At 35.1% G+C, this 12,835-nt stretch overlaps 1 protein-coding gene across 3 annotated transcripts in view; it reads right to left on the minus strand.

The window, feature by feature from the left end:
* Window positions 1-12,835, minus strand: part of plxnc1 (plexin C1) — a 34,965-nt gene that overhangs the window by 15,741 nt on the left and 6,389 nt on the right. For all 3 annotated transcript variants that reach the window (XR_014534279.1, XM_083546106.1, XM_083546107.1), the window contains exons 9-24: window positions 11,685-11,720; window positions 10,132-10,262; window positions 9,872-10,048; window positions 9,275-9,377; window positions 7,793-7,972; window positions 6,889-7,050; window positions 6,681-6,780; window positions 6,487-6,588; window positions 5,730-5,833; window positions 5,533-5,574; window positions 5,138-5,262; window positions 4,607-4,805; window positions 4,357-4,509; window positions 2,133-2,301; window positions 801-901; window positions 587-662 (exon numbers count right to left, since the gene is read on the minus strand). Coding sequence is in view for 2 of the 3 variants with exons in the window: in XM_083546106.1 (XP_083402232.1) it covers window positions 587-662; window positions 801-901; window positions 2,133-2,301; window positions 4,357-4,509; window positions 4,607-4,805; window positions 5,138-5,262; window positions 5,533-5,574; window positions 5,730-5,833; window positions 6,487-6,588; window positions 6,681-6,780; window positions 6,889-7,050; window positions 7,793-7,972; window positions 9,275-9,377; window positions 9,872-10,048; window positions 10,132-10,262; window positions 11,685-11,720 (1,960 nt within the window). In the remaining variant the exon portion in view is untranslated. The remainder of the gene's footprint in view (window positions 1-586; window positions 663-800; window positions 902-2,132; window positions 2,302-4,356; window positions 4,510-4,606; window positions 4,806-5,137; window positions 5,263-5,532; window positions 5,575-5,729; window positions 5,834-6,486; window positions 6,589-6,680; window positions 6,781-6,888; window positions 7,051-7,792; window positions 7,973-9,274; window positions 9,378-9,871; window positions 10,049-10,131; window positions 10,263-11,684; window positions 11,721-12,835) is intronic.

The following is a 12,835-nucleotide window of genomic DNA, read 5'->3' on the forward strand; positions in this document are numbered from 1 at the left end:
AACAACAGAACATGCTTCAATACTTAAAATAAATAAACAGTTTTTCAATAAAATAAACAGACAGAGCAGATTTTATATAGTCAATAAATAAGTTTTGCTCTTTTACACAGATGGATATTCGTGCAGTTGTAGATGATAATTTGTTGTTGTGGCTCTGGGTGGTTGTGTGGTAAGTGTCATGCACAAGACGAGAAAAATGAACAACGGATAAAAAACACAAACAGACAGAAAAAGTGTTATATTTGGCTGTGAGGTAGATTGAGCCGTAATTTAACTACAGTCACTCTATGAAACTTTAAATCGACACAAAAATCCATAACATGGGTCAGGTCTTCCCCTGATCAGAACAATAAGCAGTAACATATCCTACAGAGATTAGTTTAGCTTCCAAAGGTTCTCAGAATAAGAACTTTTTATAGACAGTGTGTCTGGAGAGATTTTTTTCTGTTATATGTCAGGATGGAAAAGAGTCTCTTTCCCCTCATATGAGGCAATGATCAAAAAGGAAATGGTGTTCTAATAGCAAAGCTGTACGAGTTTCCCAATGAGGATGAGGAACATGACCTGTATACAAATCTATTCTCACCTTTTAAACTGATCTGTGGACTAAGAGGAGCATGAACCTTTTTGGTGATAACTTTAATGGAAGCTCCATCTGGGATCTGAAACAATGAAATGAAACAAGAAAAGTGCAGTCACAGAAAACACAAAAGGTACTTCATGATTAAATCACTACTCTGTATGCATTAATAAAATAATGGGTAATTTTAATAGAGATTTACTCTGTACTTAATTCTTACTTTATAATGCTTCAGAGTGTTCAGCATCGTCACCTTCCCCTGTACCTCAGAGCTTCCATCAATTTCCTCTAATGGCACACAACTTCCTTCCTTTATATATTCTTCCAGTGATTGAAAAGAAATTAAGTGAGGTAAGTATCATGGTCTCACAACCAGTTGATGTTTAATAACATTAATAAAATGATTAAAAAACCCTTCTGTGTGGGCAGGACCCCACCCACCACTCTACTGCTTACACATTTCTGTAACAGGTTCATCTGTAAAACTGATCTACCGACACTGTTGGATTTGATCTATGCTGCACTGTTGTCTTAATACAGATATCTGTGTTAAATACAAATAGCGCTACTAAAAATGCATCACTATTAGTAATACAAATAAGGAGATGTGAAAGTGCAACAGGTTGTGAAACTAAATGGAGAAATCAGTGTACAATTCAGCAATTTGATGAGATTCTAAATTCTTCTGTTAAATTTCACAATCTTTTTGTCAAGCAGTTTTAGGAAACTTTGCTTCAAAAAATAGATCCTTTTAAATGCATGAATGTTTACGTGCTTCAACTTCATAAATATAACCTGAATGTGGTTCGGGTAAAATTCAAGAATCTACACAAAATTGCACATAATATTGCAGTTGTGAGGGGGGTATTTATTTATTAATTAAAAAGTAATTACATTCATTCACTCTTTGGCTGTAAAACCTAAAAAAACCTTTCTGGTGCAAAATTTGACCAGGTAATAATTGATTATGTGCAATAATAAGGGATTGTTTCTCCTTCTGAAACCCTTCATACTCCATACTCAGGGTCTTTGGTAAATGGCCTTCTGTACAGATTTATAACCAAATCCTGATACATTTCCAAAACTCATTATATTTTAAAATAACTGAAATAATAAACAAAACCCAAAATAATGGTTTTGATTTTGGTTATTTTGCCACGTTAAGGATTCAATTTAACAAACAGCAGAAAAAACTTTTATGTAAAATGGCACAAAAGCATCACAATATAAAATCTGCTATTCAACCAGCTGGTTTTGAAAGAGTTCCACACCAAATCATTTTAATTTATTTTTAGTTATAAATGTAAAAGTGAAAGCCATTAAGGGAATTTAAATAGAATCTTTATATATATATTTTTTTTTGTGTTTTCACTTCTCCATATTATAAAACAATTAAAAAAATGTGAAGGCTTTTACAGACTGTAACAGGTTTTTATCTCATTTTAGTGTTGTAAGTGGAAAAGTTTAAGGGGGTGAACCCTTACACATGGCACTGTATATGTTATTTTTTTGTCACAGAATGCAGAGAATAATTAGCGATATATATACCGACCAATGCCAATGTCTCTGAGCTGTTGAGTATATCGGAAGCCAAACTTGCGCTGGAAGGTCTGAAGGATTTTGTCTTTCACCTGATCGATTGTATCACATGTCAGCACACTGACTTCCAGTGGTTCACTCACTTCTCCCTCTGTTCCCACAGCAAACAGCACCTTCAGCTTCTGTAAAATAAGAATCAATAAAGAATTAACAGTATTATGACTTTTCTGGTTTCTTGTAATCTTGCATCTGATAACACAGTATTGGATTCACACAGACATTTAAAGTCTACATATTTCTGGGAAACAATAAAGGACTAAAGAGGTCATCTACCCACAGGACTCAGTAGATCCATGGGATTGTGTTCTAATGGTCTATTTAAATACAGCCCAGGCATATAAAAATGATGCATCACAATTTAGCTCTTAATCAGGGGTTGTAAATGGACTGACTGGTAACTCAGTGTTTAAGATGTTGGACTTCTGATCTGAAGGTCATAAGTTCAATCCCAGCACCATCAAGCTAAAAGTACGCACATCCATCACTCAAGTAGAAGTACAGACTCATATTTTAAAAGACTGAAGTTGAGGTACTGACTACACTTTTTCACTAAAGAAGCTTGGGCTCTGATATGTACTTTAGTATAAAGTAGCCACTACTACTACTTGTTTTAGTGTCACACTGGTAACTGGACTTCACATCATATTAATATATTAATATAAAATAATTTCTAATGTTGTTATCTAATGAATGTATCCAGACTGAACATCCACCATATAGAACACAAGCAGAGAAAAGATGATGATGATCATGTGATCAGGAATGTCTCTGTTCTCAGTCATGTTTACATCACTGACTCCCTCTGTCTCATTGACGTTAACCCCAGACTTCTTGTTGCCTTCCGTCTGCTCATTGTAAGCTTCATAAACTAGGCTACGTCTGTGTTGTGTGAGAGACAGGAAAAACACTAGTGGTAGATTGAAGAAGACGCACAATTAGAAGAAACAGGTTGATGTGCTGAAAACAGGGCGCAATTTGGAGAAAAAAAAATATTGATCATGTCACCAAACAGATTAAAACTAATATAACGAGTCTGTTTTAATGTGTTGAAGTGGAAAGTACAGATATTTGTGTAAAACTATTAATGAGTGAAAGTAAAAAATAGTGAAGTAAATTCTGATACCAGACAAAATCTACTTAAGTACAGTAACAAAGAATTTGCACTTCATTACTGCCAGCCTCATGTCTCATGGCTCCAGATTATGTATATAATTGTTGTCTAGCTATTTGGGTTGTTTGTTTGTTTCACATTTTGCACTAAATAAATTATTAATTGATTACAAATAAATGAATCCACCTCTGAATTACATGATACCCAGTTACAAACCCCCCAAACTGTTTGTTTTTTTATCTGTTTTGTAAAATTACATTTCTGTAATCTTTACTAGTTTCTGTAAAATGTACCAGTATGCCACAACATCAAACTTAGTTAAGAAAAGCATCTGTGAGAAAGAAGTTATAATTTTGAAAGTAAGAACTAATAAATACAGTACACAGCAGGACATTTGTCACATTCACAGCAGTGTACAAAGAGGATGTTGCAAAATCCCACACATTCAAAACTGACTCTGAAAAACTCGAAACTTATTTAGGGCCAGAATAATTATAAAAAAGAAACATCTGTATCACATAGCATCCAGCAGTAAGACAACAAACAGATCTATTATCTCTATTCCAGGCTTTAGCAGTGGAAAGCTTTTGGAAAACATATAATGGTATCAAACTACCTCATTACTCTGGTATTTTCCAGGAAAGCAATGTATTGCATAAATCTTTTTGGATTCTTCAGTATGGGGTCAGTTACTGACAAAGACAAAAAAAGGGAAACATCCCAGCATAGTTCCCTGATCACAGCTGTGTGTGCTAAATCTTCAAAAATGGCAAGACCAGTCATGTCAATCCACCACAGGCTAAGATTGTTTTTTTTTTTTTTTTTTCTATTCCTCTGTTCCTGTTATACACATTTTGGAACTTTGCATATCAGAAGTCTCTGTAGAAGGTTAATGAAACGATAAACTTGGAGACATGCTATAAATACCTAAAACATTGACACCAGAAAACATTCAATTACGAATATTCAACAAAGATTCCCAGCCAGCGCAAACTGAGAGATAAAAAAAATAAAAGCTCTATAACAAATGTACAGCAAAACAGCATGAAATAGGAAGAGAACAAACCAGCGGACTGAAGTTAAAGCCCTGTGCTTGCCACAGAAGCCAGTCTTCATTCAGTGTGTACAGAGCTTTCTCAGTCACTGCATCCACAGGCCCTTTAGCAATCTGCTGGTTTAAAGCTGATGCCATGAGAAAGAGTGGCTGTCCAACCGACTCCTGTGCAGATATCAGAAAAGAGCAGTTTAAGTTATTACTTCTTATCATATATAAATTTTAAGCAGGTGACCCCATGGGACAGACAGTATGGACTGACCCTAAGAAAGCCATAGAGGCAAATAGACATCCAATTGGTAAGGAGTTTTTCTACAATAGACTCTGTTCGGCGCAGCAGGAGTTTCAGCTGAGCATTGCTGGGCTGATCTATTAGATTCTGGAGTAACTCCTCCATCAGCTGGGTGAGGTACGGCAGGTCACTATGCAGGGCTACAGTCAAGAGTGACGCTACTGTACACCTAAGAGCCAGTGTGAGAAAAACAGAATCACAAAACATAACAAATCACACAACCAGTGAAGAGCACAAAAGATCTGTCACATATAACTGTAAAGTTAATTTAGAATTGTATGATATTATATGTCCTGCCAGTAAGACAAACCATTCTGCCATTAAATCATAGTTAGTTTTACATTAAATCTTGTTATTAATTATTAAAGGTCGCACTGTTAAAGCAAATCTTTTGTGAATATCCAACAAATCAAAGGTCATGCAAGAAAAAGGAGAAAAAAGTTCTCACTCCAGTAGTTTCCTGTTTGTGTGGGTGTTTGTGACCTAAACTGACAAACTCACTTGTCTTTTATGCTGAAGCTCTTTTGTGACTCCAGAGCATGAACAAAGCATACAAGAAATGTCTGGTCTTGAATCAGTGAAGAGAAAGCTTGGAATCTCTCATCCATCTCTGCCTTCACTGCATCCTGATCAGAACACACCAGAACCAACATTTATCCATTCATTCAGACTATTAAAGCAATTTTGGACAAAAGGCACAATCAAAGGCATAGCAGTCACAAATGTGCACAAATAAACCTGTTTCATTTTAAAAATGTTTTATTAAATGAACCCATTACATACGCAATGATTAATACAGCAAATTGGCAGTGGGTGATAGTAGAGGTCTTCACAGCAGCAGGAAATTAGAGAACATTACCCCAAATTTAAACTGCATGAACACAGAATTCTCCCACCTGTCCTATTTCTTTGATCATCTGGTTTGCTAAAGGCCCTCCCTAAAAAAAGAGCAAAATATACCAATTATAACACACACACACACACACACACACACACACACACACACACACACACACACACACACACACACACAGAAGCACAAAGATTACCTAAAGAGACCCGTTAGACAATCAGAAAATTAAAATGCACAAACCTCAGGGAAGAATATTCTCAGAGCGAAATGTTTATAATCTAGGTACGGAATGGCAGCAACATTTTCAATCAGATCCGAACTCTCTGTCTGCAAATCCACAAATCCTGTATAAAACAGAAAACAATCACTTAAAAATTTTGAGACATTTAAGACATTTTGCAACTTAGTAAGTAAAATCTTCGATTCTGCAAAGTGCAACGTTCTCAACGTTAAACACAGGAAGTTTGTCAGTTAAATCAGCGTTCTGATATATATGATATAAAACCATATGAACCATATGAAAAATCTTTATGAATGTATTCGAGCTTGGGCAGTTTGCTACAGATGCGGGTTGCGAGCTCTGACTAGCGTGCTCTCTGACCATCCAATCAAAGGATGTAAAAATGCAGATGTTATTGGATGCCTTCTAGAGGGCCTTGGAGTCAGCAAGTCAAAATCTGATTGGTTAAAGCAACATGAGAGCAACACTATGAAAAGAAGAAAATAGACTATTGAGAATAATTGAATACATATTCATGGACAAAAATATATCAGAAATTAAGTAATTCTGATAGAGTTTTGATCAGCGGTCCTTGCTGACCCTGATGGCCTGTCACTGGGATAATCCATGGCTATCTGTAAGGCCTTACAACATTTTAATACATTTGATTGTATGGCATAACATTTCATCCAGATGGATTTAAGGTCATTGGACCTGGTGTTTTCTTGCTGATTCTCAGACTACTGAAAAATACAAATTGCTCCAAGTGGGATTTACCTTGACGGATCTCATTTCTGATTTCATTCTCCAGCAGTTCCAGATGTTCATTCATTTGTGCATTCATTTGTTGTTGGCTCTTACGGTGGATAAATACTCCAGCTAGTAGAAAAATAGGCAAATGTATGAATACTAAGCATAAGCTGCACCAGTAACCTTAGACAAACAGAAATTGTGAACTGGTCGGTACTTACCAACAGCACCAAGAAGAATCAGAATGATTAATGTGACTATTATATATGTAGTAGCATTACTGTCTACATTCAGCTCAATTTTAAAATTGCCATATTGAATCTAAAACAAATCAAAATAAAAAATGTGCATCACTCATCAACAGTGGTTTAATAGCGTTCAAACTAATTAAATATATTTTATTATAGTGGTTAATAATAAAAGTCATACCACAAGTGAGTCCACCTGAATTTGACCATTTTTATCTCCTAAAATCTTACAGATCACAGCAGTAGACTTAATGTTCTCTATAATACATTTCAACTTCTTTTGTTCCTGTACGCCCCAAACCTCTAGCTCGGCTTTACTCAAATCCAAATTGTCTTCCTTTTTCTAAAAAAAAAGACAATGGAGGGAATAAAAAGAAAAGAAGTGATAGCCTCTTTATTACATTAAACATAAAATTTCTAATTTGGTTTTCTACATGAAAAAACAAAAGAAATGCCACAGTAAATGCCCTGCCCGAACCACTGCAGTAACCCAGCAGGCATGTGCTGATATTAACCAGGCATTAATATATTATATACATATATATATATATATATATATATAATATGTATAATAGTATATGTACATATATGTATACAGTTATAGTGTTCCTAGTTTCTCAGGTTAAATAAATGGCAAAAGATTTTTTGAAAACTGTGTATTTAATGGATTATTGAAATATGTCTCTAAAGTCTGTAATGTCTTTGGGATTGTTTAATTAACCTATTTTCAAGACAACTGTACTTTCAATGGATGCAGTTGACATTCCCCTGGTTTTACCTGCAGGTAAGAGACCTGCACTCCCGCGGGACCCGGTACACAAACGAGTGCAGCGTGGGATTTGATGGGTGAATATGGGTGCGGGCGTTGAAAAAAAAAGGATAAGGATAAATAAGGATGACTAATAACAGTTGTGGTGGTTAGTTTTTGTATATTTACACACATTTGGGAGCACAAGTACGTTATAAAATATTATTCTAAATGAATGCAATTTTTATACATTTCTTGATAAATGAGGCTCAGTGTTTTCATTACAGCTAAAACAACATGTGTGTGTTTCAGATCACATTCTGAAATCATGTCCTACCTGTATGGTGATCAGCAAGTCATTGACTACTTTTGAAGTAGAGAAGCTGGTGAATTCTGGGTCTGGATAGTAAGAGAGCTTTTCATGACATTCCATAAATGAGTTCCCAGCTACAAGAAAGACACTGAATGGCCCAGCATTTTTTAATTCATTCTGGTTATAAGTGTGAAACCAAAAGCTCTAAGAGAATAAAAAGAAAAAAAAAAACATTAATAGAAACTGTATGATTCACACCATCTTCCTTAATTAAAAACATTTTTGTCGAGAACCTTTACTTCCCTACAGAAACACCACTTACTGTTCTAATGTTAAAACTGTTCTAATGTTAAATTATACCAGTGAGGTGTTATAATATTATGGTATATTAGATTTTATAACATGGGAGGTGGGACCTCTGAGCAAGGCCCACAACCCTCAGTGTTCCAGGCGCTCTGTATCATGGCTCATCCTGTGCTCTGACCCTGCTATAAAGCACATGTGACAAGCATAATACACCTTTCTTTCCTTTCTTTTTTCCTTAAATATAATGCCATTATCTAATTTTTTTTTCTTTAAGAAATGTATTGATTTTAATTTTAATTAAATAAAATTAATTAAAAACTATTTTGTCATGCCCAATTTCAGAAACACCTCACAGACCCTTCATACTAATTAAAGAATTACAATTCTATATGTATATAATTTAAAATTACAAACAGATATAAATGGTCCAAGTTTGAAGTCTACTGTAATTATGATAAGGTCTTGCCAATTCTCACACCAAACCTAGCCATTTCAGCATTTGCAGTTTTCTGTTTTTCTTGTCATGCTTGTCACTTTGGATATGTAATTGTTGCTTTTATTAAACTGTAAATACAGATGCATGTACAGGGGAAAGAGAAGCTGTTTCACATTGAGCTGCTGAATGTAATGCAGAGCACATTTGCACCTGGATACTAAATTAATATTTCTAACAGAAATTGTGTTTTCTGAGATACTTTCTGTTGGAGACATGTCTGAAAACATTTATGGAAGGATTGTCGAAGTCAGTGCTTTGCCAACAAGTTTCTGAACAGGAGGTAGATCTTATTATACTCAGATTATAACTGCTAATTACATTCTCTCACAATTCTTTGTAGCTTGTCTTAAACCTAAAGAGACAGAAGCAGCTTTTTATTTTAAAAACTAGAGTACAAACTCTGTTCTGAAAGAAAAGTTGTGCAGACCATCAATAATAATCAATATAACAATGAAATCTTTAAATTATTCTGGAATGGTACATGCTTTAATAGTCAAATCTGTTAAAAGGCTCAAGATCTCAAAATACATAGTTTGCATATTTGTTTGTTGATCCAAAAACAGGTATTCTTTTTTAAACCAGGGCTCCTCAGCACTCCTACGTCTTATTTCCTTGTGTGTCTCAAGTTTAAATTAAAGATACGTGTGCATACTTCCATCCAGTTTGTCAGATGCATGTATAATGGTTTGTTATGTATTTCATACCTGGTTTTCTGAACTGAGGATGAGCTCTTCAGAAAGAGAATGAATCCTAACTGCATCCACAAACTCTAAGTTGCTCCCCAACACTTGTATCTTCCTGTTGCCACTGAATGGCAAATAAACAATAATTTATTATATCACAAGTACAGCAGGTATTAAAAAGCTACATTAAAACAGAATACAGCAAGGTCTAAATTGGCCAAAGTGCATTAAGTGAGAAACCCTGTTCACAGTTTCATTTGCTAAGTTGTTATATATATTTAGCTTAAGCTGCTAAAGTTGAAAGGAAGTGAAAGCAGCCAGGAAGTGACTAACACTTTCTTCAGCTTCATGCATGCCACACAAAAATCCTGCCCATAGCTTCTCAAATCAGTTTCAGTTTGTTACAACCATGTAAAGCTAGCTGACTCATGGAGTCTATTTCTTTTTAACATTCAGTTCTCCTGGTTTTCATATTAGTGAATGGAGTATTTTGTGTGTATTCTGTGAAGCCAGCCAAAAATATAATTAGAATTGTGAAATAATTCTGATTTCTTTAATATATGACACGTTTGAATGAGTTTCAATTTATTATCTTATTTTATTTTATCTGTATTTTACCTGGACCACGAGACGTTGGGCTGCAATTTACTACAGATAGGCTGGGAACTATATGTGACTGTGGCGTTACTATGACAACGTTCATCTGCTGTCACCACACACACCCTCACAGTTTCTTTGTTTCCACTGGGAATATGGAACTTCAGTGTGTCATTAAGGCGCTCCAACACTGGGGTCCTGTGGAGAACAGACACACAGAACAAATCTAATCTGTCTGTAAACACCTGAAAACAAGCACAAAGACGTTCAGCGCCACTCACTCTTTAAAATTGCAGTTAATAACGCCTTGGAAGCGAATTTTCTCAACCAGGTGCAGATTTTTCCCCTTGATCACTGCATTGTTTTTGCCATGGAAGGAGACTTCATTTGGCCACAAAGACAGAATCTCTGGCTAATGGGAAAAAGACATAAAGTTCATAAACAAAGACTGTAATACGGACACATGAATGGATTAACTGTCAACATATTGTACATTTGTTGTGCAGTTGACTTTAGAATTACAATAGTGTGTAGATACTGTGTACACAAAAGTTTACACACTTACAAGTTACAGATTCAAATGCAATTTGTCTATACAGTTCCTGTGCTAAATCACTTAGATCATTTAGTTTATTTTCATAAGTCATATTTTAAATGACAGATAATATTTACATTCATTAAAGTACTGATTTGCTCAAAAGTTCAAACAGACTTTGTTAGAATTTGTTGTATTTCAATCACATGATTTTTAATGTAACTTTTTTTTTGTAGCCTTCCACAAGTTTCTCACAATACTCTGTTGGATTTTTGTCCATTTCGTCTGACAGACCTGCTGTAACTCAGTCAGATTTGAGTATCTAATATTTTAAAGAACTTTTTCAGGCCATAGCTTTTCTCTGGGATTGAGGTCAGGGCTTTGTGGTGGACACTCCAACTTTTTCACTCTGAACAACTTGTAACAAAAATGGAGGTTTGCTTAGGATTATTATAATAAGAATGTTGAGAGAAGAAAGAGAGAAGAGAATGTTGGAATTATAAACATTCATCCCTTTTCTACATATATAGCGCTGATTATAGTGCCGTTACAGCTCAATGTGTTTCATCTGAGCTCATAAGGAGAAACTAGATTTGTGGAGATTCACAATATTTCTTGACTGAGATGTTTAAACTCTTCTCTAGTATCAAGAATGCATTGGTTATAAAAGTAGGCATAGGTTTTACAGGTATAGACTCTAACATTTAACTAATTATTGTGAAAATCAGAAGATTTAAAAAGTAATCAAATCATTTTCTGGAATCTTGCAGACTGTTGATAAAGACTGTCAACTTACTGTATGTGACACTGGGATTCTGATACAGTGAAGCAAATCTGTGTCTAAACAATTGTTTTAAAATTACATTTGAATGAAATACTCGAATTAAAAATAAAGGGACTTGCCAAAAGAAATATATGATAACGAAGAATAGCCAAGGTTTATATAAACTACACTATATACTGTTTGGAGTACTTATTGACAATCATCAGCAGCATGTGCAGTATATTGCTTGTGTGAAAATATTTTTACATGAGAATATAAAGATGCTGGTCAATTTCAAATAAAAATAAAAATAGCCTATCAAATACTAAATGCTAAAGAATCAAGATATTATGTTCCTTTTTAAGGGGAAATGTTTAGTAAAAGTAGACTACCTATTAATTTAGAAAATAAATAAAACCTTAAAAAGGCCTAATTACCAGAAACACAATTCCTCTTTAAGATCTCTGAACTTCCACCTTGCCAACAGAAATCTGATTTCCGCTAATGCTGTGTGATCACTTCCTGAAATTACTCACCATGTAATCCTTTTCAGAGGAAGACTCGCATATGTCCTGCACAGAAGATGGAGATCCATTTTAATGTGTAATATTTTTCAACATTATAATTATTATACATAAAATTAAACTCAAAAAAACTTTTTTCATGATTAAAAAAGAAACATTATTTCAGATGGAAATAATATATTCCCCAAATGTTACATATAAAAAAATTAAAATAAAAAGATGATGTTGTATGTACATGAAAAAATATTATAAATAAAAAAATAAAAATAAAAATAGGTGTGGAGGAAGAAAGAGCTAGACAGATGGCGGGATTGGAACAACAAGGAGCTTGAACTAGATTGGTTAATTTAATATTTGGAAAGCAGATTTCCATCGTATCAGGCTCAAGTTTAAACCGTCTTTGATGTCTTACCAAGTCCTGCAAACCTCCACCTCTGGGGTAAAAGCAAGACACATTCCTGTCCCCTTTGTTTGGGAAGGGGATCGTTAAGGAAACATACTTAGCAGCTGCCCAAAGCTCTTGGAGATGGGCCCTATCGTTGGTGCCATGACCTAGTGCTTAAGGCAGTTGCTGAGAGCTTAGCCATAGCCATTAATGCCAACAAAGGCCACCACAAGCCAAAGACCATCCAATTTTTAAGAGCCAGAGAGAAGGCCCACCCACAATCCAGAGTAAAGTCTTTGCATTTGCAGAGATGGTGCCAGAATGCCAGTTCCTGCAGTTTCCTCCAATGTCTCAAGAATTACCGGCAAGTGAACTGGCTTTATTAATTTTCCTCAAAGTGTGATTATGTGTGAATCTATGTGTGCTTGATGCTTTGAGATAGATTGCCATTTTATTCAGGGTGTGACATGTATAGACTCTTGGTGCTATCTACAGATTTTATAGTGTTTCTCTCGGCTGCACTGCTTCCAGTACGTGTATGTGGATGTTCGATTTTTTGTCCAATCAGATTTCAGCCTCTATGTGCTGCCATGTCAAACTAATCTGCCTTCAGAATCAGTACTGCTGGCCTTTTAACCTTAGTCTCTATTAGCAATGAGTCTGTTTCTCTAACCAATCAGATTTCATATTCTCCACACGGGGCAGCTCGCTGGCCCAGAATAGCATCAGCATTTTTCTGTCCTCTGATTGGCTGGTCAGAGGGAAACTGTTACAGCCG

This window comes from Silurus aristotelis (assembly GCF_946808225.1).
Source record: "Silurus aristotelis genome assembly, chromosome: 7".
Classification (NCBI taxonomy): Eukaryota; Metazoa; Chordata; class Actinopteri; order Siluriformes; family Siluridae; genus Silurus; species Silurus aristotelis.